This window comes from Parasteatoda tepidariorum, chromosome 8 (assembly GCF_982258835.1).
Source record: "Parasteatoda tepidariorum strain Cologne lab strain chromosome 8, Ptep-v5.0, whole genome shotgun sequence".
Classification (NCBI taxonomy): domain Eukaryota; kingdom Metazoa; phylum Arthropoda; class Arachnida; order Araneae; family Theridiidae; genus Parasteatoda; species Parasteatoda tepidariorum.
The window spans coordinates 71,303,353-71,330,443 of record NC_141762.1 but is presented as its reverse complement, the minus strand read 5'-3'; the positions used below and the strand labels follow the sequence as shown (position 1 = coordinate 71,330,443).

General features: G+C 29.5%; 1 protein-coding gene across 4 annotated transcripts in view; it reads right to left on the bottom strand.

Moving 5' to 3' along the window:
* Positions 1 to 27,091, bottom strand: part of LOC147806295 (synaptotagmin 1-like) — a 69,554-nt gene that overhangs the window by 17,556 nt on the left and 24,907 nt on the right. For all 4 annotated transcript variants that reach the window (XM_087169118.1, XM_087169120.1, XM_087169119.1 and 1 more), the window contains exons 2-6: positions 17,864 to 18,117; positions 13,171 to 13,343; positions 11,638 to 11,766; positions 9,917 to 10,084; positions 7,668 to 7,841 (exon numbers count right to left, since the gene is read on the bottom strand). In XM_087169118.1, coding sequence (XP_087025244.1) covers positions 7,668 to 7,841; positions 9,917 to 10,084; positions 11,638 to 11,766; positions 13,171 to 13,343; positions 17,864 to 18,101 — 882 coding nt within the window. In that variant the 5' untranslated portion in view covers positions 18,102 to 18,117. The remainder of the gene's footprint in view (positions 1 to 7,667; positions 7,842 to 9,916; positions 10,085 to 11,637; positions 11,767 to 13,170; positions 13,344 to 17,863; positions 18,118 to 27,091) is intronic.

The window sequence follows — 27,091 nt, the reverse complement described above, 5'->3', positions numbered from 1 at the left end:
TGGGCATTACAAGTGTTTACTCATGTATAACTGAAATTATAAGTTTATTTTCCATGATAGGTGGCAACGCAAACTTAAGTAACACAATAGTTTGCTGCATTGTTAGAATTTTCATTCCAAAATTATGGAAAAATATCAGGCAGAAGTCTGTTCTTCCGATTAACTGTAAAGTGTACGGTAAAGAACAGTTTTTTACTTTTACGGTTTTGAAACCATTTACAACTAGTATGGTTATAAAACCATGAATACAAAACTATAAGTTTTTTTTAACCATTTATAACTAGCATGGTTTAAAAACCTTAATTTACATGAGTTAATGGGTCTTGAAAAGTGCCCGATGCAATTTGGGGAGGGCTGGACACCCAAAACTGTTTATGTGTCGAAGGGAATGGAGGAAATAGTGTGGTATCAATACTGTAACTCGAAAGTCTGTTCTGTCTGTCATGAAACTGACAAATCAGAACTAAGTGGCTTTATTAGGTGGGTTAAGTAGCGATGAAATTGTGGTTGTTTACATGCATTAAGGGAAAGCAGTAAATAAACAGTTTTTCTCACAGTTAACAGTTTTATTGCAATCTTATTTGCGGTTATTTGACAGTTTTGTTTGAATATGGTAAAATAATAATTAAATTCATAGTTATGTAACCATTTTTTCATTGTACGGAAATTTAAATATTTATATAATTGGTAGTAAATGTACTATCTATAGTCTTAGAAATGGTAAATTCAATACTGCTAATTATTTTTTTTTGCTTATTATGCTACGAATAAAAGTACTTGTTTATTGTAAAAAATGCATAAATTATCTTTTATATATAAAGAAAAACTCTATTTGATTGCACTTTGTCCGTTTTTTACTACCTTATAATTTGATGTATATGTTTGAATTTTTATTTCGATCTCCACATTTTAAAAACTGTATTATTTCTTCGAATACCATCTTCTATCGAATCGAATATATCTTCGAATAATATGTCTTCGAATTTGAAATTGAACGGTCTAACTTAAAAACCACTCGATTTCAAGTTAAAGCCAAATTAAACGTGCAAATTGTTTCAAGAGATTAGTTTATGTACAAATACCAGCAATGGAGAAATTGTAAATCAAGTTCCCGTGCATTCACACCATGCCTGAATTATTATCACTTCAGAAATCGCCAATTTCTGCATACTTAGGATATCGGCAGTAGTTTGTTTACAGTTAATTACTAGATGTCTCGATTTTTTGTTTTCTACGCTGCTATATTTCTACAGATAATTTCACCGTTTCAAAATGTATGTATGCTTTAAGTGTGTAATAAGGATAATTACATTTTAATTCCAAAATATCTGCAAAATAGTATTGAATATTTTAATAAATTCAATTTCTATTAGCTTCTGCTGTATTAAACCTAGTTCGAATTCATCGTAATATTCTCTTTAAGCTGTGTATGTTACAAAATTTATTTTAAGAACCAGTGTGCATATGCCGCGTGAATTAATAATTCCTACTTTATATTTAATTGCAAAAATAACGTTATTGATACTTGTGTGTATCTTATCCTACTGTAATTATAAATTGCAGTGTTAGCGAATACATTAAGTAATTATAAATTGTAGTGTTAGTGAGTACATAAAGTAATTATAAATTATAGTGTTAGTGAGTACATAAAATGATGGCAGCTACTTTACTCCAAGTATTGTTAAGGAACACTCTTGTATTTCTCTACACTAGGAACTATTCTTGATATACGGTGTAGTAAAACACCTATGTTCAAGAATTATCTGTAGTCGTGTAAAAGAACACCCTTGTGCTTCACTACGCTAGGAACTGTTCTTGGTTCATGGTGTAGTGTGGCGCCTATATCCAAGAATTATGTGTAGTCATGCAAAAAAACACTCTTGTGTTTCCCTACACTAGCAACTATTCTTGATTCATGGTGTAGTGTAGCGCCTATATCCAAGAATTATGTGTAGTCATGCAAAAAAACACTCTTGTGTTTCTCTACACTAGCAACTATTCTTGATTCATGGTGCAGTGTAGCGCCTATATCCAAGAATTATGTGTAGTCATGTAAAAGAACACTCTTGTGTTTCACTAGACTAGGAACTATTCTTGATTCATGGTGTAGTGTAGCGCATATATCCAAGAATTATGTGTAGTAATGTAAAAGAACACTCTTGTGTTTCACTACACTAGGAACTATTCTTGATTCATGGTGTAGTGTAGCGCCTATATCCAAGAATTATGTGTAGTCATGCAAAAAAAACACTCTTGTGTTTCCCTTCACTAGCAACTATTCTTGATTCATGGTGTAGTGTAGCGCCTATATCCAAGAATTATGTGTAGTCATGTAAAAGAACACTCTTGTGTTTCACTAGACTAGGAACTATTCTTGATTCATGGTGTAGTGTAGCGCCTATATCCAAGAATTATGTGTAGTCATGTAAAAGAACATTCTTGTGTTTCACTAGACTAGGAACTATTCTTGATTCATGGTGTAGTGTAGCGCCTATATCCAAGAATTATGTGTAGTCATGTAAAAGAACATTCTTGTGTTTCACTACAATAAGAACTATTCTTGATTCATGGTGTAGTGTAGCGCCTATATCCAAGAATTATGTGTAATCATGTAAAAGAACACTCTTGTGTTTCACTACACTAGGAACTATTCTTGATTCATGGTGTACTGTAGCGCCTATATCCAAGAATTATGTGTAGTCATGTAAAAGAACACTCTTGTGTTTCACTAGACTAGGAACTATTCTTGATTCATGGTGTAGTGTAGCGCATATATCCAAGAATTATGTGTAGTAATGTAAAAGAACACTCTTATGTTTCACTACACTAGGAACTATTCTTGATTCATGGTGTAGTGTAGCGCCTATATCCAAGAATTATGTGTAGTCATGCAAAAAAAACACTCTTGTGTTTCCCTACACTAGCAACTATTCTTGATTCATGGTGTAGTGTAGCGCCTATATCCAAGAATTATGTGTAGTCGTGTAAAAGAACACTCTTGTGTTTCACTAGACTAGGAACTATTCTTGATTCATGGTGTAGTGTAGCGCCTATATCCAAGAATTATGTGTAGTCATGTAAAAGAACATTCTTGTGTTTCACTACACTAGGAACTATTCTTGATTCATGGTGTAGTGTAGCGCCTATATCCAAGAATTATGTGTAGTCATGCAAAAAAACACTCTTGTGTTTCCCTACACTAGCAACTATTCTTGATTCATGGTGTAGTGTAGCGCCTATATCCAAGAATTATGTGTAGTCATGTAAAAGAACACTCTTGTGTTTCACTAGACTAGGAACTATCATGGTGTAGTAAAACGCGTGTATCCAAGAATCATCTGTATCATCTGTTTCATTGTACAAATTTTGGTGTAAAGTAGTAGGTACCATTTTGGGAGTGAAGATTCGCTAAATTTTTTTACAATGATTATTTGTCAGAATCAACTCCATCAGATTTTGATTAAATGTAAGATGCATATCCAAACCATGTTAAGTATTTTGAATCTATAAGTCTAGAGATTTTTTAAACGATTGTGTTATAAATGCTTAATACTATGTCTAACGATTATGATTATGTAACCCAGATAATGATAACAAAATCATAATGAACACTTCACTTATGATGCTCAGGTTACGTTAGGCTAAAAACCTTTGTTTTTTTAAAAAATAATTAATTTTGTTTTTAAAACAGAAGCTCTACTAAATTTCTTACTTAACTGTGACTCGAAAGCATGTCAAGTATTAAGTACGTTTACGATTTCACCAACTCATTTAATTTATTTCTAATTTCCTCTTTAATAAATAAAAGATTATCATTTAATTAGCATATAATTATTTTGTTAATTAGTATTTTGTTATGTAAATATACCGGGTGTAGTTTCAACAGTGATCGACGATTTGAAAAAAAAAAGTTTGAAAATACCGAAGATGAGAGATCTTACGGTTAGCTACATTCTGCTTCAAAAATTAGTTAATTTGTTCAGGTATATTTTAATAATTAGTTACAAATATAGACAATAGATGTTATTGCTTAGTGAGAATATTATAAAAAATTTTTTTTGGGAGAATTCCAAACCATTCTTATTAAAAAAATTTAATTATTGTCTCCCTAAAAATATTTAAGCATGAATTTATAGTTTTTCGTAGTCATTAAAGCCATATGCTTACGTACCTTGTAACTTATTTTGTAGTTTGGTGAACTTCAAAACTTGGTTTAAGTAAATTTTAACAAATTTTTCATTTGTATCTCTTTCCTTTTTTCTTTACATTGAAATGATTTTCCAAATCGTCAGTCATTTTTGGGACACGTAATTTGTATTTTAAATCCCCCCCCCCCCGAAAAAAAAATATTCATAGAAAACTTTAAAAAAAAATATTAATTTTAATTAGTAATTCAAAAACTTTAAGAAAACAACACAAATTATTACAGATTAATATTTTAACTTTGTTCTTTAACCAAACTTTCATTAAAAAAATATAGTTTCAAATTGCATTCGTGTTATATTTTGATAAAATATAACACTATGGGTTTTCTTTTCTTATTTTATTTTAATAGAGAGATTTGATGATTAATGTCCAAAAATTATATTATTTTCATCTATTCGAAGATAAGGAATGTTGTTCATAATTTGTATTATTGGGTTAAGAATATAGAAAAATTTATCAGCTGTGTTGGATTAGAATAGAATATAAGGCAATTGTGCTATATTGATTAATCACTTCAGATTATCCAGCCAGAAGTTCAGTTTTGATCAAGACTGGTTTCATTTTATTGGTATGGAATGTTTAGTTTTAGTTTACTAAGATGAATTATAATACAAGTCGCTCAGTTCAGTTCAGTTTTATTGGAATAGAAGATAAATTGAACGGTTCAGTTTTGATTTATTGTGATCTGAAATAGAACAGTTTGACAAGTCTTGATTTACTTGAATAAAAGATAATGAAAACTTATTAAATTAGACAAGTTGTTCCTCTCTTTCTACGATACATATAAACACACTAAACTAAGTCCATATAAATTATTTTCCTAAGACACAACGCGAGTTCTACTAATATAATAAATCAATGTCTCCGAATAAACATTAAAAAGCGGCTCACAAGCAAATTATTAGTTTTGCAAACACACGAAAAAGAAGCATAACACGAATTAACTGAAAATTAAAAACGACAAACTGAAGGAAAAAAATTAACCGACAGCGAAAGCAAGCAACGTCGTTACTCGAACGCAGAAACCAAAAAAGCAAATGCACAACCACAGACACAAACGTTTACCAAAACAACAACATATATCCAGGCCATGACTGATGTGTATACTTACAAATTTGGCAGACGCCACAGGCCAAGACGAAGTTTCAGAACAACAATTAGGTCCAACGGAGATTGACGAAATGGCAAAAACAGCAGGAATTGGTATTTTGAGAAAGAAAAATTATACGAATCAATTCATAAAATCATAAGAAATTAAAGCATTGTTGATTGATTGTTCTGATGGGATGGTAAATCATAAGGCTAATAATGGAAAACAAAAAAAAGCATAAAGAATGCGCATGCGCAACTAAAAGTGCTGCTACAGAAACTAAAGGCTTAAAAATAAAAACAATAAATAACTAACTTAATATAAAAACTAAACGGGTAAAATGATCTGGAGCTAAAAAATCATGAACCACTAAATAGCCTAATGAAAAATTATTAAATGGAAATGCTCTAAGTCTTATAAGCGTATTTCAGTTACTAATAGAATAACCTGCAGGTTATTCTCATAGAATAACCTACCTACAATAAACTATATTCTAATTCTACTTTCTCTAAATTGATGTGTCGCGAAAATGTCTACTTTCAAATATCTACAATTCCTACTCTAAAAAAAATGTTGAAATGCATATGATCATATAATTTCACACAAAAACAAATACATTAGTTATCGTCTACAGAATATTTTTTTTTCTTTCTCATGAATAAATATGTTCTTACAAATTTTAATATCTGTCCAAAATGCATTAATGAGCTTTTTGTACCGTACTGCTCTATACCTCAGGTAGTGAACATCGATTCTAAAAGCAGTTAAACTTTTACATTTATTAAAGAATTATCATTTGTGAATAATTTTTATACGTAATAAAAATAACTTGCAAACGATAATTTTGGAAACTATTAATTTTGGAAACTATTAATTTTTGAAGATGAAGTAATTAATAAAATATATCTTATCAAATTTAAAAAAAATGTTAATGCATGTTTTCTTAATATACATAGCGCATTATTAAAATGCTTTAACAGAAAGAGGCTATCTTAATTTCTTTATCAGAAAAGTTCTTTAAAACTTCTATCAGTATAAAAACATAAGTAACTTATGTAATGAGGGATTTTATGACTGAAATTTTGGGATGAATTGCAGAATGCTTTTGCAGCCATTATATTTTTATGAAACTAAAACTATACAGTTACGTTATAAAGCAAAATGTGCAATAATATTAAAAATTTTTTAAAACTATAAGAAAATATATGAGAAGCAAAACTTCAACTCATAAAACAGCATTTAAGTTAGTAACAAGTCATGTCTTTGGCAAGTAGGCATAAAAGCAAAAATCATATAGCCTCTTAACAAAAGCTGTTAAAATTTGTTTTACCCTGGAAAATACTGAAATTAATAAGAATGTTAATAGTTGATTTGGGGGTAATGAATTGCATTAATCACCACCTACTGGCTAGGCATTTTCTTAAGAGGATATAATTAGAAACAACAATTTGATCGAAATGGTATATTTTTTTAAAAAGAAATCTTATTTTAGGTTTAAACGTAGAGGAATCTTAATTTGAAAATCTATAAAATAAATAATAGAAGTTTTCTGTTCTTAATTAAAGGTGAATTCATGAAAGAGAATTTATTATTGGCATACAATAAGAAAATCATAATTCTTATCGATGATAGCTAATCTGAAAAGCTGCCAAGGATTCAATCAAAGTTTTTAATGTCGTTCATTTAATAAATATCAACTCGCCAAGAATAAATAAGAGAGTAATCACAATCTAAAATTCATTAATGGAATTCAGATTGCGATGCTGACTTAATTCACATTTAATATCTAGATTTAAATCTCAAAAAGTTAATAAATATTGTATTCTCAATTTGTAAAAAAAAAAAGAGAATCGAAATCGGAAAAAAAAGAAGAAAAAAAAATCTTGGCAGATTGCCAGATTAGCTTCACTTGACAGATTTGCCAGTCGATGGACTGAGAGGCCCGGTGGAAATTTCAACTCGCCAAGAATAAATAAGAGAGTAATCACATTCTAAAATCCATTAATGGAATTCAGATTGCGATGCTGACTTAATTCACAGCTAATATCTAGATTTAAGTTTCAAAAAGTTAATAATTATTGTACTCTCAATTTGTAAAAAAGAAGAATCGAAATCGAAAAAAAAAATAATTCTTGGCAGCTTGCCAGATTAGCTTCACTTGACAGATTTGCCAGATTAGCTTCACTTGACAGATTGCCAGATTAGCTTCACTAGACAGATTGCCAGATTAGCTTCACTTGACAGATTGCCAGCCGATGGACTGAGAGGAACAACAAAGCTAAAATTTCTTCTTCAAAAATAATTTTCTGAAATAATTTAAGATTTTTCATGGCAACAACAGCTTTACATTATTTAGAGTTGGAACTGTTACCTGTCCTTGTTCTCCTTCTACGCTCGTAAGATCTTTCCATTCTTCAATCGTTTGGGCCAAATCCACAGTGTTCAATGGAATTTTCACTTCTCCAATTTGATCGTGTTTGGAAAAGCGATCAAAGTCAAAAATAGCGAATACTAAAGTTTTGGATGTAATTTCAGCAAAAGGTACCTTTAAAAGATATGCACAAAAAGTTCAATTAGAATTTCAATTTTAAAAGTCCAGTCCATGCATAAGGTTTGGGAGGATAAAATATTCAATAAGTACTTTCGTTATGACTTATCCCCAAATAACACGTAAATTTAATTAACTACAAATCTCTTGTAACTTGCAGTACAGAGTTTGTATAATTAACTACCAAATGAATGATGTAAAAGATCCAAATTTAATTTGTTTGGTTATTGTTTCTAAAGTCCAGATTTAATTTTACTTAATCACATTCTTGATTATTGCCCCATCAATATATGATAAATCAGGACTAGGCAGAAGAGCCTGAATGCCCCCCGAGTGTAAATTTCTTGGTTAGACGCCCATAAATTGGTAATTATTGGACGAAATAAAAAAAACTATTCAGCTCTTTATAAAAAAAAAATCAGCAAAATATTTATTAAAATCTAAATTCATATTTTATTTATTTTTTATGCAAATTTATGCAAAAATTATTCTATCTTAAATAGTTCAGTATTCTCAACAAATATTCCACTTTTTGTAATGTAAACATCATATGAAATTTTATAGGTGACCTTTCCGTTTTGTATTCGGATGCATTAAAAGTTCATTATCAAATTTATTTTCATTATCACTATTATTCGCAAAGAAATAAATGAAAACAATTGAGCTCAGTTTTGATTTAATGGAACTGTAAATGATATAATCACCACTGACACCATAAAATATTTATTAATTGAATAAATATTTATTAATAGGTGGCAGGAGAGAGTTATAAAGCTAACAGCTACTACCACCTGGCCTTCGAACATAAATGAAGTACAGGATAAAAAATTCAAAATATTACAAATAGTGCTGGTAGCAATGATTTTAGAGGAAGCTTTTGTTAAAATAAGTCATTGAACTTTTTATTAAATAAATAATAAGCAGTTGATAATGATAAATTTGTAACTGAATAAATACATTTTTAAGTCTCACGTTTTTCCACAGCGTTATAAGACATCAATAAGCATTTTTTTAAAGCTTTTATATATTTTAGATGTCATACATAATTTTAAATCTTGACTTATATTACCTTTTCGACAAATACAGTTTCAGAATTGATTAATCGCTACCAAACCAATTAGCCAAACCGAATTCAAGAGTAATATTTATAGGGTTAATTCCATTTGCAAGTCACCAATAGTTCACTAAACCTGTTTACACTCTCAGAAAAACTGGTTCAACATTAAATCATGGTATCTGTACCATAATGTGACATCAGTATGATGATAGAATATGGGCATCATATGATATCAGCATATATTAAAATCACAATTCTTTAAAATTTTTCCGCAACTTTAATAATTGTTAAACTGAACCGTATCTTGTAATCAATCTTAAGAAGGAATATTTGCTAATAATATAATTTAACTAAAATTATGCTATACTGCAGGTAAAACACTTCATAGCAAATTATCTTTTAATTGCAAGAATATATTAAAATTTAAAATTTAGAAAAGAAAAGTTCAGATAAAACAAAAGTCATGTTTCGAATACTGAATTTGTTTTTCAAACAATCACATTACAAACAAATTATGACAGGATTTTCTCTCTCTTTAAAACAGCAGCTAGCTCTGCCATAATTTGTCGCCAGTTTGATAAATTCAATAAACATATTCAACATTTGAAAGTTAATAGTTTATTTCTTGTTTTTCTAAATTCACTTTTTTCTCTATTTTATATTTTAAATTTATTAAATCAAGAATCACAGTTCATAAACTACCACTTTAAAATATATATTTGCTGTCCGGAGCAAGTTTATATTTTAAATTAATAATATTGATGAAAAAGATAAACTATGGTTAACAGAAACTTGTTTGTTATTGTTATACTTTATGTACTGTTTGTAGTTCCCAGTTGGCATGTTTATGGCAACTGTGAACATGGCATGTTGCCATAAACATGGTTATGGCACATGCATGGTTAGGGCACAGTTGGCAGTCATTTTTTGCACTGGTTTTTCAGTGTGGGGTGAATTGTACATTACTATAAATACAGTAATTTTTTCAAGGAAAAAAAAAGTTCAAATCACTTACTTTAAAATTGAAAGTTTCGTTAAAGACCGGATTCAATGTTTTTCTGTGCACTTTAGTTTCATGTTTCTTTTTTTTGTCCGGAAGAAGATAAACTTTGACGTAGGGATCTGATGTCCCTGACATATCCAAACCAGGAAGATCTTCAGCTTGTATTACAGTTACAGCTAACTAAAATTGAAAGGCAGTTAAAAATAAGAACATTAAATTACATTTATTGAGTGATGATTTGATTTTTCATTATGCGTACAACTGTTTGAAACATACATTATTTATTATGATAATAAAATTGTCCCCTAAAAAGAGAAAATTACCTATATAAAAGTAAAATGCTCTTGAATAAATAAAAAATTAGAATATAAAAATAAATAGAATATAAAAAAATAATAAAATGTATATGGAACATATAAAAATAGAATGAGAAAAAACTTTAAAGAAATTTTCAATGAATCAAATATTTCCAATTAATGTTACAAAATATAATTAATATTTACAAAACTCTTAAAGGAAACTGGTGATAAAACTAACGTTAAATAATGATATTAATGTTAGTTAGGCGGGCATTAAGCATTTTACTTTTTGATATGTCTATAAAGGTTTTTCGATTAATTTCAAAATAAATGTATAATGATTAATTATACATTCAAAATTAATGTAATTAATTATAAATTAATTAAAAATTAAGAAATGAATTAAAATAATAATTTTTTATTAAAAATAAAAAAAATAATTAAAAATTAAAAAGTTAATTAAAAATTTAAAAATGTAATGACAAATTAATTATACATTTCAAATTAAAATATTATTGTACGATTAATTATACGATTAATTTCAAAATAAATGAACGTAGCAAGAATTAAAACAATGACTGAGAAAAATCAAATAAAAAATAAATAAATAAAAATAAATAAAGAAAAAAATATCAAGGGGAAAAAAGAAGGAAAAAAATTTGGTAAAGAAAAGAAGTAAATGAGAAAAATCAAGGAAAACCAATGTACGGTGAGAGAAAAAAATCAAACAAAACGAGAATAATGAAAGAGAAAAGCAAAGGAGAGAATAATGAAAGAGGTGAAGTCAAGTAACACAAAAATAAGAAACGAAAAAAAGTCTAGAGAAACAAATACAATGACAAAGAAATTTCAAAGAATAAAAGAGAAGAGAAAAATGAAAAAAGCAGAATAATAAAAGATAAAAATTAATGAAGAACGCGAGAAAAGTGTGAGAAAAATGAAGGAGAACCAGAAGAGAGGAAAATAATTAAGGAAAATGAAAGAGAAAAAAGAGTATAATGGTACTAGTGAAGGAAAAAAACCTAAAATGAGAATAATGGAGGAGGAAATGGTAAGTAAAACAAATCAATACTAGAAGAAATCAAGGAAAACAATGAGAATTAAAGAAAAAAAATCAAGGAAAACGAAAGAAGTGAAGAGGGGAACATAAACGAAAAGCAGAGTAGTAAAAAACTAAAATCAAGGAAATCACGAAAAAGAAGGGGGGGAAATGAGAAGAGAGGAAATAAATCAAGGAAAGCAAGAATTATAGAGAAAAAAATCTCTGAAAACAAAAATTACAAAAAATAAAAAAAGAAATAGGTGAAAAAATTTGCTAGAATCTACTCAAATTTTTTTATTTTTTCAAAATATCTAATAAAAAATTATTTTTATTTAAAAAACTGAGATATTTCTGAACAATACAAACTCATTTTAGAATATTTCCATTCTTACGTTGTTAGAATTGAAGTCATAATCTAATTTGTATTGTAATCTCCCCAGTTTTTCTTCAGATTTTTCACTCTCTTTTTCACCCTCATTATCTTCCATGTTGTCTTGTAAGTCTTCTTCATCCGGTTGTACCTAAAACAATTATTCGATTCTTACACTAATTAAATTTTATAATAATATTTCGGATAAATAATATGGATTTCGTGTCAGAAAATTACGTATACAGGGTGTTCCGTAGTCAACACCTTTAATGCATATATTTAAAATCCTTGTCAAAAATTAAGTAAAACAATATGCTCATTAATGGTCGTAAGGCAATATTATAAGAAAAAAGGTGACGAAAACTTGACGAATCATGAGAGAGGAAGGCAAGAATCAAATCCTCTTTGATTGCCAGAAAAGAACCCAAGTCACAATTCCTGATGGTTCCATCAAATAATTTTAACGGATTATGTTAGATTCAGTGCGATTAATGATGGTCCAACATCATTTGATGGTCACTATCATCCAACATTTTACATAACATGTTCATGATTTTTGACGTGCCAATAAACTTCCATCACTCCATGATGGAAGTTTATGGTTAATCATCAAGCGAAGTTTGATTCTCACGGACCAACAATCCATGATGATCCGTGTTGGTCCATGATAGTTCCAACTATACATTTCAATGATGGTTGAATAGGAATTCTTGTTGGTACTCAAGAATTATGTCATAAAAACAGTTTGGTTTTTTTTTATGTTGGACCATCATAAATGAGTCCGAATTCCAACATAATCGTTCCAACATTTGATTTCTAAGAAACTGTGATGGAAATTTCTGATAGTTCAACATGAACAAACCATCAAAACAAGTTGCTATTCTTATGTCGGACCATCATAAATCAGTCCAATATCCTACATTGGGATGATAGTTATCTATGTTGGTTAGCATGAAAAATATAATGGTTTATGATGGAATTATTGATGGCTACCATCAAGATTTTGTTGGTCCATCAATGAAAAACAGTCAAAAAGTTTGAATTTTGAAGCCAGAAATTGAAGGCCGTTTATTAGAAGCACCTTCAAGCTTCATCATACTATCTAATTGTTATTTTTATGATTTTAATTCCACCTTTCTCAATAGTGATTTGTCACATTTCGGTAATGGTTTTGGTTTTTCTTTTTTTAATAGAAATTTTCAGCCTCTACGAAGTATTAAACAAGCAAGAAATTAACTGACTTTCTTATAGTGTTTGTGGCACTATTTAAAAAGCATTTAATGTAATTATTACATCGTTATAATTACCTATAACATATAGTATTTCAACCTTATAATTATGAAACCTTGAAAAAAAAATTGTATCAAAATTTGACTAATTATTATCGAGGAAGACGAAATTGAAAATGTTGCAATGCGTATTTTGATCAACTGAGGAAACTAAAAGATGTGAAAGAAAGTTGAAATAAATATTTCAGACTTGTTTTCCATAGTTTCTAAAAAATATGCATTAAGGGTGGTGGTTAGGGAACATTATATAGTATGTGATCAATTACCTTTTCCTTGTAGGCGTCTCCTAGGAACCCCATGCCTTTGAGATCGACTCCGCCTTTTCCTCCTTTTTTGTCCTTCTTCCTCCTTTTGCACCATCGTCGGAGGCAGCAGCAACAGATGCAGACTAGCAACAGTCCGATACCGATGATAATCAAAATAATTCCCCATACGGGGACTGAAAAAAAAGCATACAATCATTGAATATCTATGAGGACAAATACACTAGATTCAATGCTTCAAAAATCTATATTTTTAAGAACATACGTGATAAACTCTAGAAAGTAATTATGAAAATATTATCAGAATGAAAAGGAAAAAAACAGTCAGAAAGAGACGGTACCTCTGACGGTTCTACTCTCCAAAAGTCGTATTTTGACCGGCATTTTTCTCCGCATAGCAAAACCGGTTTTTCTGTGTTATTAGATTGGGGAATAGTGTATTGGGAAGAATCATTCTCCCAACTTTGCCCATTTGCTAAACCGTCAATGGGTTAAAAGTTGTATCTGGCACCTTAACACTCAAATGCAGAAATACACTACGTAAATTGGAGGTTATTTTATTCACGTATCAGTTTCAATAGTTATTAGACCAGTTGCGCTAAAAGCCGTTACAATGATGTGTTGGAAAAGTTAAATTTTACACTGGGGAACAGCTTTTTTTCTGGTGCATGAGATTTTTTTTAACTGATCATGGATATTTTCGCGTAGCTTATTTCAAATTTGCAATTTTCTCACTCCAAGCTGCAATATTTTATGACACTTTTTAGTCTACTTTTTCTTAAAATGAATAAATTTAAAACGTAACAGGAAGTCGCATAAATGTTGCGACAAGCATCTAGTGGAATTAAAGCACATCATCAAGATTAATTTTGCAAACCCATGCCCGGCAATGACGCCGATGATAGGAAAGTGCCTCTAGACAGCACAATAACATTTCCACTCATGGGTTCCTATACAATTTTAATCCTCATGATGTGCCCTAACTCCCCTAGAATTTTGTTGCAACATTTACGTGATTCCCTGTTTTATATAACGTCTTTAAACTTGTTTATTTCGATAAAAAATACACTAAAGATATCATTTAAAATATGAGTAGCTTTAGGAGCAAAACTAATTTAAGATTTCAAATTCCCGCATCCGAATCAGGCTAAATTAAGTATTTGTTTAAATACAACAAAAAATATTTGCTTCCCAGTTCATTAAGTTTTAAGGCGAATCAGCAAACGTTCGGTGTTCGCTGTCATTAAAGACCGAGAATTACTTAAAAAGTCACTACAGTGCTGGAGAAACCCTTCATGACAAATTCTCCTTCACCTACATAAGTAATTTCAGAGCCGTGGTGGCTCAGGGGATAGAGCGCTTGCCTCCGAATGACGTGATTCGGATTCGCATTCCAGCAATGGTTGGTCGGTGCGAATTCCGCACCCGGCTCACACCGACCACAGTGCTGAAGTAAAATATCCTCAGTGGTAGACGGATTATGGGTTAGAGTCCCCTTTCTGTCAGGTTAAACATGAAAGATTTTCGTGGTTTTCCTTACCATCTCAACACAAATACGAGTTGGTTCCATCAAATAAAGTTACTAACTTCCTTCACTGCTTAGTCTCACCAAAATTTGTTTGCAAGACGTGATAGATCAGGGGATAGAGCGTTCGTCCTCCAATGAGGTGAACCGGGTTCGAATCCCAGTGATATCTGGGCGATACGAATTCTGCACCCGGCTCGCACGGACCACAGTGCTGATGTAAAATATCCCCAATGGTAGGCAAATCAAGGGTTAAAGTCCACTTTCTACCAGGCTAAACAATGTAGATCTTTGTGATTGACCTCTACATCTAAGGCGAAGGCGGGTTAGTTCCATCAAATAAAGTTATACGATACACTTCATCTAGGAGTTCCCTTGCCTTCTGGATTGGGTTCAAAATCACAAGACTTCAAAGTTGATCATTGGTAGTTGTAAGTATTAAATTAGGTCGACTGTTCAACGACGAATGTAAAATATATAAGTAATTTAAAGTATAGAAAAAGAATCAAAATACGAAAAAATACGAAATTGCAAACGAATTGCCTTCAAAATACGGAATTGCAGCAAATTTTTATTTATAACCGTCGTTGAGCAGCCGATCCGATTTCTGGGTTACGGACTACTAATATTCAATTCCGTAGCCCTGTAATTTTGAACCCAATCCAAAATACAAGGGATTTTCAAGATCAATTTTTGGGAGAATTTTGTCTTCGTAGAGGACTTTTTGGTATAACTAACCAGCATTTGCGTTACATGAAGTGGAAAAACACCCACGGTCAGCTTGACGGCAAGGGACCTCTATCCCATGATCCGTCTACAACTGAGGATATTTTGCGCTGTGGTCAGTGCAAGTCGGATGATTAAATCGTATCGACCAGCCATCGCTGGGATTCGAACCTGGTTCACCTCATTCGAAAGCGGGTGCTCTATCCCCAGACCCATCAGGGCTCACAAAGAAATTTTGGAGAGATTAATCATTGAAGGGAGTAAAGTTTGCCATAACTCTCCTTTTTCAAAACTTAAAATTCGCCATGTAAAGTTTTTCCAGCTGCATAGCGTCTTCTTAAGAGAGTCATCACAAAGCTTTGAGTTTCTTTTTATCAAAATTAAGCCGAACTTTAAAACCATTTCTGGTTTTATTTTTCGCGTTACGGTGATAAATTGAAATTTGTCTTCTTTGTTATTTGATTTTCAAATGTATAAATTAACATTTGTAATCGAAATTTATTTCCATACAATTTACTTCGGAAGTAAATAAAAAATTAACGGCTGAACACTTCGAAACACATACGCTTTAAAATATGCACCTTAACCAGAAAAATTAAATAAAAAAATTTTTTAAAAAAATTTATTAAGTTTTCTGTTTAAAAAACAAAAAAAAATCATACTGATTTATAAAAGAATGATTATTATTTATGCTGATATTTTTCTTAATTTGAAAGCAGCTATAATTTGCTTTTTATTTTTTGATCCTTAACATAAAAGCGTTTTTTCTTAAGACATGAATATGAGGACATGTCACTGATTTACTAATTTATATGAAGGTAACATCAAATTTATATGCTGATAATTGAAAAAACTTATTTTTTTATTCTTATTATTATTTGAATTTCGTGTTACCAGTAAAGCATATTACCAAAATTGTTTTTTAAAAAAATCACTGATAGGCATCTATATCACTGACACGTATAAGTGACATATAGAGTCCCTGATATGTAAAGCCATGCTAACTTATATGAGTCTTCTATTTTATTTATTGATAATTCAAAACAGTGATAACTTTTCTTTTTCGATCCTACGATACGCATATTATTTGTAAAGTGTTTTTTGTAGTGATGTTTCGGTAAAGAAACATGCTCGAATAACGAACATGGTACGAATCTTCTATAACTTTATAATTGATTTTTTTTATCTTTCTTTTCTATGAAATGCATACGATATTATTGGATTAAAAACTTTATTCGCTTCGAAAGTATATAAATGGGAATAAATCGGTGTACTCAAAAATAGGCACTGATTTTCAAGACTTGGCAGGCGTGAATGAGAGGAATGGAATAATGAATTGAAAAATAAATGTTAAGTTGCCCACGAAAAATGAAAGAATAAAAGTGTGAAACGAAACTGAAAAATCCAAGCAGCTGAGATCGGAAAATCAGGATAAAATGCATTTCTGTGCGCTCTGTAGAGGTAGTGAGAAACTAATATCGTTAACAAGGAAATCGGGATTCATATGAATAAAACAAGATTCCAGGACATCAAAATGAGCTGATGTGACTGGGGTGGAAATAATTTGGGCATTGTCGAGGTTAAATTTACCCCCAAAATACCAACAATGTTTAGCTTATAGATGATTTCGAGGTCTGGCTATTTGTATGAAGTTACAAAGGGCTGTTTTGGGAAGCCCAGGCATGCCAAAAGCTTAACTTGGCATTCCAAGGCCTTTCGTCTATCTAGCCTTTAACCGTAGTTATGAACACGGCATACAATTACTCGAATCAAAAGACGGAGACGATGCCTGAGCTGTTAACACACTCTCGTAACTTCCACACCAATGAAAAGGGCTTCTGAAACATTTGTATATTGTAAGATTGTTTTATCAAAATAAGTTTAATGTAATGAAACATAAATATTTTGATTGACGAAACTGTAACATCAATACGTGGTGTTCCACAATTACCACACTTAATGCATATTACAATTTATTTTCTAAAAATTAAATGAATATTATGTCAACATAATAGGACATCATTTACAACGTTACACTCGGTAAAGATCGAATTTAAAAACAACGATTAGAAGCATTTATTTTTTATTTTTCCTGTCATTCCAACTAATTGCGAAGAAACTTCTTCTTCACTGTGAGGAATCTTGATAATGATTCGTCAGATGTAAATAAATAAAGATCGATAATGCGTACATTTTTTAAAATTTTTTTTGAGGATCATGAGAGCACTGTCTCAGACCATATTCCAACAAAACAGTCAAATAACCATAAATAAGATGATATTCAAACTGTTAACCGTAAGAATAATGGTTTGTTATATGCCTACACCTAGTACGGATAAGCAACCAGGATTTTTAATGGCTTTAATTTCAATTGAAAGTTAATGTTAGGATAAAGGATGGTAATTATGAAACACCTTATCTCTTTTATAAAGAACTAAAACTTACCGTGAGTTTTATCGGAGATTTCATGCATAATTTTTTCTCCGATAGGTTCGTCGGTGACTGCCGCAGCAGCAGAGGAGAATGCCTCTTTGACGTCCACAATAGGAGAAACTCCTTCAGAAGGCTCCTTGGGCACTATCGCCCCAGCTGGAATTTGTGCAGCGGTTTCATTGGCTGCAGCGGTTTCAGCACTTTTGCGAAACCGCTGCAGCACCGTGTCAATTGTAATGGGCAGCCTCATCCTGCCGCTTATTTACCTGGAAGAAAAACACAGTTCTTTAGGTGTATATTAATACGTACAAGGTGTATATATACATGCGTGCATACACTCAAAGTGTACGAATGCGTACAGGATGTTGTCAAGCAATGACATGTTTGCAAAAAGAATGTTTGTCTTTTATTCATTTTCTGATTGATTTTTGATGTGAAACCACTGTAAAATTTTGATGGATACTCAAATCTCACGAAACTTTTTTCGTTTCGAATGGAACTATTTCCTGGTGTATGATCCGAGCAAATATTTTATCCAAGTGACGAAATAAATTTCGTCACTTCTACGAGAAAATGAATTTTGTCAAAAGTAAAGAAATCTATCCTCATTCCGTTTTATTTTTCACTAATAAAATAAATAATAATACTAAACAACGGGTGGCATCGTTTATTATTTTTTCGTAGACACCATATAGATGGATGAACACCACCGTCACACGGACAGAACGTCACCATCACAAGGAGGCGTCACAAGGACACATAGAACAAAGTGCTGAAAACCACATCGATGCCCGAAGCGCGATTCAGATCTATTATAGTCCTGGTATAAGGATAGCACTTTGACCACCATACTACCATATGTCATCTCTCTAACCAAGTCAAAATTTTTGATGGTTTCCATTGATGGACCGACATAATCTTGATGGTAACCATCAATAATTCCATCATGAACCATCAGATTCTTGTTGTTTACCAACATAAGTAACCATCACCCCAAAGTAGGAATTAGGACTGATTTATGATGTACCAACATAAGAGTAGCAACTTTTCTTGATGGTTCGGTTATGTTGAACCATCAGAAATTTCCATCATAGTTTCTCAGAGATCAAATGTTGGAAGGATCATGTACCACCATCACCCCAATGTAGGACTGAATTATGATGGTCCAACATAAAAAAAAACCAAATTGTTTTGATGGTATATCCCTGTGAACCAACAAGAATTCCCATTAAACCATAACGGAAATGTATAGTTGGACCATCACGAATCGTCATGAATTGTTGGTCCATAAGAATCAAACTTCTCTTGATAGTTAACCATCATAGTATTAAAGCAGAATTGTTGTTGGCATATCAAAAACCATGAACACATAATGGAAAATGTTGAATAATGGTGACCATTAAATGATCTTGGACCATCAAGAATCACTCTGAAACCAACATAAATCATCAAAATGTTTTGATGGGAACTTCAAAAATTTTGATTTGGGTAGTTTCGATCGTCTAGTCTAGTCTCGTCATTCCAGTTAATCTCCCCCGAAGCGCTGTGATGAGGCTCCAAGTTAAAGAAGCATTTTTGCCATACATTTGACGAGAGTTCGCGTTTCGTGCAAATCACGTGAATTCGGGACGAAATAATTATGAAAATTAACGAAATATATTTCAAGGAATGCAAAATTGTCAAAAAGTCGTGGAGTTTTATTTTTGAGAGTGAGCACACCGTCTTTAGGGGTTACTCGAGCAAATTCTCAATTTAGGACATTTATCTATTTGACGGCACTTATTAAAGAGATTTATTAATTGTAATACAACTTACGTCTGTTTTTACATTCTACATTTTGTATATACACAGAGGGAAAAAAATTGTGGTAAAATCATGCTCCATGGTAATCTATTTCTGGTTTAAAAAAATCCTGATTCTGGTTATAAAACCAGATTAAATCGATATTTAACACATTTTATGCGATAACTGTTTTCATTCATGTGTTTAACTGAAATTTGTGTTTCCAAAACTATAGTTTTTATTACCGCATATTTAGTAAAAAGTTAAATTTAGTTGAATAAATAGTTTTAAGCCATTCTCTAAGATATCATGATAAAGTTATCAAATTTTACCACATTTACCAAATTTTATCAAATAATATAAAACATATTATTAACTTCAATTCATTACTATAGCGCTTCGGTAAAAATTATTGTTCTTATTGGAGTTCCCATAGAGCTAGAAATACAGCAAATTTTACCAGATTCAGACTTTTTTTCCCAGTGTATGCATGAAAAGATTTCTTAAATGTGTATGTTAAAAGCAAATAAAAAAATATGACACCTTAGCTTAATTTACTACTTAATATGATGTAAATAATAATTTATGTTCGATGTTAATTGAAGATTGGGTCAAAAATAAAAATACATGTAATATTCAATATCTTTATATGTTAAAACACAAATGTAGCGAAAATGCTTGTTTTTTTTTCTTGTTTTTTTTACAGTTTTAGTATTTTTGATATTTAATTTATACAGAAAAGTTCGAAATATTTAATTTAGCTGCTTAAATTCTGTTAGTAAGTTTAAATAGTAAATTCATATTTTTATTGATTGCATCTCTTATTGATTTCATCTTTTATAGATTGTTACAAGTTGTGTAATAGTTTCGTGGAGAAAAAAATTTTCGGTGGTCCTAGTTAACCCATGAAGGATGCAATATTAATCTAAAATCACAAAGAAAAATTAAAAAAAAAACGAAATACAACCAAGTAAGTAAACTAATCATAAAAATACTGTTTGAAATAGTGTTTAAAGAAATTTATTAGGAGTGCAAATCAAAATTATAAGTTAAGTGAATAAAGTTATGAAACTTATGGTTAATCTTCAATTAAAGGCTCGCAAAACTATTTTTAAAGCCCATACAATATTAAAATAGGTTCTCCAAACCTTCACTAAAATAAATGTCATAGAGAACATTAAAGTTAACAACCAAGCTCAAAACAGGTTTGCAAAATTCAGCGTTCGAAATTGCTACCCTTTTTAAGAGAACAGTTTTCATTCAATAACGCACTTACGCTTTCATAAGATTATTTTAATTTTTTAACCGCTATTGTTTTGTTAACATCATTACTTGTCAACGCACTTGTTTTGGTTCACGATTTCTTGTGCTACCCTCTAAAAAGTCTTTGATCCTTAATAATTGACCACCAATGAATAATTAGCGTGGCTTAAAATTTTCAATTCATTAATAAAACTAAGTTAGAATTATTTCCGATGTGCAGTTTTTTACGTCAAACAGGTCTAATGATTTTGAATAGGAGTTATATTTAATTTTTACTATTGAATGCTTCACTATTTTGTCACAAATGGTGAATGAATCACTAAGTGAATGTAAAAAAAAAAACTTAGTCTTTTGACTGAAAAGGCGTTATATTTCATTTCCTCTACTGAATATTTTACCATTTTTTCAATAATGGTGAATGAAGCACCAAGTGAATATACGACAAACTTAGCTGATTGACTGAAAGGGAGTTATATTTCATTTCCTCTACTAAATATTTTACCATTTTTTCAATAATGGTGAATGAAGCACCAAGTGAATATACGACAAACTTATGTGTTTGCGTGAATAGGAGTTAATTTCATTTCCTCCTTTGAATACGTCACAATTTTTTAACTTATGGTGAACGAAGCACCAAATGATTAAGTCAGATTAGGTATTTGGCTGAATAGGAGTTACGTTTCATTTTCACTATTGAATACTTAACCATTTTTTTCTCACCAATGGTGAATGAAGCACCAAGTGAATATAATACAAACCTAGGTGTTTGGCATTCATAATTAAGTCAAAGTCATAATGATGCAAAATTTTACATGATTTTGTGTTTTTAATTTTTTTAAATTATTTTTTTATTGTTTCTAATCTGTCCTCGAATTTAAAACTTCATGATCATAAAACGTTATCAAAATCTGTGAAAATAGGTTTAATTGAACTTGATAAATTGAAAATCTTTTGTTTCATTGGTTATCATTTTTATCCAAAACTTTACACTTCATTAAAACTATCTTATTTGTTCTGTATTCATGTAGCGTTAAAAACATAAATTGAAATATCCACCTACTAATCTATTAAACACTATAAATAACTGAACTGAAAAAAATGACACGCAATAGGGCAGTTAGTATCTTTTTTCCGTGTGTATCCTAAAATAACATGTGTTCTGTTGTAATGAAATCATTTTGTTTTTGTTACTATGACAATCTAAGAGATATTTGTAAAACATGTGCTTTCTCCAAAGTTTGATTAACAAATGATCTAAAAAATTTCATTGAAAACTTAGTTTAAATGTGTTTAAAAATAACATAATGATTAGTAGAGGTGATTTTTGGCATAATAAAAATATCTATTACTTAAATATCACCTTAGAGAAGGAGAGTTGAAATATGTTGAATTGTTTCGTTCATTGGAATTAGGAAGATTAAAAAAAAATCAGGTTATATTTTGAATCTCAATCAACAAACAAAATCTTGTTTTATATTAAATAAGATTCCTACATTTATTCTATTTATTCATATTATATATTTATGACCTACATTCATGATATACATTCATAATATATGTTCATAATATATATTCATAATATATATTCATAATATCTATTAACTATTTATGTATTATGCATCAAAAAATATAAATATTTACATCAACCGCTTCATAAGGCATCTAATATAGACATCATTTAATATAGTTAGCTAGTAGGCAAAAAAAGGGTGAATTTAATAAGATTCCTATATTCATTCCATATATTCATATTATATATTTATACTATATATTCATGATATACATTCTTAATGTATGTTTATAATATATATTCATAATATCTAGTAACTATTTATTTAGTATGCATCAAAAAAATGTATAAATATTTATATCAGTCGCTTCATAAAGATTTTAATGTAAACATGATTTAATATAATTAGCTAATAGGCAAAAGAAAACCTTGGAAACTCAGTCAATATCTATTCCATCCATGGAAATAATAAATTTAAATTTTTTTCTATTAACAATTTATTTAATAATTAATATTATTTTATTGTTAATTAATTTCTTGTCAGTTATTGAAAGAGAAATGACAACTCATATCTGGCAATTTATTTGCATCAAACATTCTTTATCATTTATATTAATTTTAACAGCTTTCATTTTCCTTTATGTATTAATGTTTATAACTTTACGAACTAGTTTATTCTATCAATCACTTGACTACAATCAAAATTAAGTTTTATATTTCTTATTGATTGTTTGCTAACTAAGCAGTTTAATTTCATTATTAATCTTTAGATTAAGTCTAAATTTAAGTAGCATTTATTGCATATTACAAATTAATGTTGTAAACCTCATGCCTTTCAGTATATTTCTTTTCTATGGTAGTTTTTATAAATCATTATATATTTATTTCTACATATATGTGTGATTAGTACGTAAAAAAATATCTAATTTCGTAGAACTGATGAAAATAATCGCTCCACAAACGTGGAAGTTTCGGTAACTTGTCTTTTGCTAATCCTATATTCCTTGGAGAAATAGTAATTGGATTTACCCAAATCATTACATGCAGCCCCAGGCAAAAGGCACATGTGCCGTTTTTGGACTAATGCCAACATCTGTCTGGAGTATAAAGGTTTAAAGCTTTATTCCGGATCTTAAAGGTCAGTTGCATACTTGCATTTCTTAGAAGACTTTCAATAATTAGAAAACGGATACAGTAGTAAGAAACTTTTATCATAATATATATGATGTTAGTTAAAGAGTCTCTTCATGTTGAAGAGTGAATTTTAAAAATAAATTTAGATTTGAAAAGCTACAGTTTCTAGTAAAAATTATGACAACTTCGAATTATGTTCGAATATTCTTCTCTCCAAAATCAAGAAATGATATAGTAAAATATTTTACTCATAATGAGAAAAATATTATAGTTTTGTAAACTTGTTACAAGTTTCAAAGATACAAAAATATTTCAACGAAATAATTTACGCTACAAATAAATGTTTATTAAGAAATGCATCGAAATCAATCAATTTGTGAAATCATAAAGTATCCTAGCGTGGAAGATGCCATCCTAATTATCTCGCCTATTTTTTCATTCGAGGAAATTATACTAAAAAAAGTGTATGTACAATATACGTATTCTTTTTTAATTCTTTGAATTTTTTTAGCAAGAAATTTAAAAATCCTTTGTTATATATGTCTGCGTAACTCTCACTCCATGATGTACGCAAATTAAAAAATATGTTATCACAGAACACAAACCGCGTACATTTACAAAGATCCTAAGAACTTGAGCCAAGAGTATGAAGTATATGTCACAAATACATATATTTGAATAGTGATGACATGTAGGTTCAGCCATCTAGTATTTAAAATAGGAAATAAAAAAAATCAGTCTCAAGAGATATATTTAAACATTTTTGGTGCATTACTTTTCGACTCTCTATACCGGAAATGTCATGGGCACGAGAAATAGAAGCCTTACCCCATGATATTGTCGGTAGCGAGAGGGTAGGGTTAATGAAACCTTATTTCGTAATTCAAATTAATTCTAAGTAAATAAAATATTAAGAGAGAGAGAAGTCAATAATAAAAAAAATATGTATTTGAAATTTTTATTTTTAAATATATACATTTTGCATTTAAAATGAAGAGTGGCATAATTTTAATTACACTTCTCGGAGAATGAAGTAAAATTGTGGTAAAATTGCTGTACTACATGGTAGAGATATTTTTAGTTAATAAATAAATAACTCTGATATTAAAAACTACAATACCAGATCAAAATTTATGGTTTAATTGTCCATTGGTATTTAAACCATTCATTTGATATTTTTTCCATTGATATGATAATGGTTTACCGGGAATTCTGGTTTTTAAAATAATAGTTTTCATTACCACAGATTTAAATAAAAATACAAATCTGAAATGTAAATTTAAAAGAATAGAGGATTTTTATACCATGCTCTGAGGTATACCGAAAAATCTACAAAATTTTACAACATCTTCAGATTTTACTACGTGAACCATATTATAAAACCATGTTTTATTGACTATTTGAAAAAATTACCAAAGCGCTTCGGTAAAAATAACCAAGCTTTTTGGTGTTCCCACAGAGCCAGAAACACGGTAATAGTTACCATATTCTGGTAATTTCGACCATACTTATTTTCTCAGTGTTGACTTAGATCTGAAATATTTTTACATAGTAAGTATTACACATAAATATATCTATTTATAAATATATTTATAAGGTTGTTATTTGTTTCAAGTCTCATTTTTCTAATCGTCAAGATTTCATCAGAAGATATAACAATAAAGGATGAAATATAAACTTTTATTTGATTCTCAGCAATAATAAATAAATAAAGACTAAATGTGAATAAAGGAGACCTGAAATTCTTAAAATTTTAATTTACCTTTAGCTGATTGCAAAATTATTTGCTTATAAATAAATATTTTTAGAGTATACCTACTTGCTTTTATACTTAATTTAAATACAGCTACATTAAAAGTTTTTTTAATGTGGACATAAATAAGGAACGTTGCCAAGAGTAATTACGAATAATTGACTTTTTGAAGTTTTCTGGTCTCATTATTCTTCCTTTGTTTTCGAACTGACAAATTGGGTCGTTTTGTTATTCAATTTCACGAACATGTGAAGTTTAAAAAAGGATTATGCTGTTTGATTTTATTTCATTAATTATTTGAAATTTAAAAAAAATAATACCTTTATCATTTTAGCTAGAAATATTAAGTATTTTTGTTACATTTTTGTTAAAATCGAATTGGATATTAAATCATATTTAACATAAATTATGCATTCAACTTTTATAAAGAAGTGTAAAAGTTAAAAAAAATATATATATCAGAAATTTATAATAAATTTCTGATTTTTTTTAATATAACAAAAATCTAACTTTTAACTATTTTTTTAAGAAAAAAATAGGAATTTTTTTCTATTTTTATTTAAATTATATTAATTTGATATTTTCCAACACAAAATATGGATATCTTCTTTTAGAACTAAGCAATATAGACTAAACTGAAAAATACACAAAATTCTATTATGTTTAGATAAAAAGACTTGGGAGAAGATTTTATATGTAATGCTATATGTATGCATATTTATAATATATGTCTATATATAATATGTATCTATAAAAATAATATGCAAATAAATTATTTATGATAAATTGATCTTGACATTTTTTATATTTGTTTCGATTTAAGTAAAAAGCTAAAAGGCTATTGGAATGTGAATAATGGGTTAGAAAATTAAAGCCGCGAACTGAATAAATGTTTAAATGACAAAAGTTACAATAAATTTGTTGTTTAATGGTCTCAATTCCTGAAGCTTAATAGTTAATTTAAAAAATTTCTAAAATTACTAAACATTTGAATTTAAGAAATATCTTTTACCATTTTATAATCAGTTACATAAGTGAGAAAATTTCTAAAATAACACAAGTAATAAAAACTTATAACTTAGCAACACTGAGAAAAAAAGTATGGTCACAACTAACAGAATATAGTAAAATTTATCGTGTTTTCAGCTTAGGGAATCAAAAAACTTGGTTGTTTTTTCCGTGCTCTTCGGTTATGATTTAGGTAAAATTAACAATGAACTATGATTTTATAATATGCGATAAAGTTATCAAAATTTCTCAGAACATGGCATAAAAAACATTCATTTGGTTAAATTTATTTTTCAGTTTTGTATTTTTTACTAAATGTGTGGTAGTAAGAACTGTAATTTTGAAAACCAGAATTTCAGGTAAATCGTTACCATACGAACGGAAAAATTACCAAATTAATGGTTTAAATACCATATATCTTGGCTTTATTCACAAGAATTATGTTTGCTGTTTTTTTCACCAGAAATGTCATTACCATTTTTTTGGGTACCATAATCTTAACACCAGAAAAAACTATAAAAGTACTGTACAGCAATATAATATTTGTTTAATCCTAATTTAAACCTGTAATATTTAATCTTTTTTGTTGTATTCCCGCTATTATTATGATTCTTATGGATTACAAATTGAGGGCTTTAAAGTAAAAGCACTGCTTCTTTTATGAAAAGTTATCCTATGATATTACCTCATTAGGAAACATTTAATGATGAATTTGTATCGAAACATATTAACCGTTTTACAATTGCGAAGCAGTAAAGGAGCTAGATGGAGTTTTATTACGAGCTTTGAT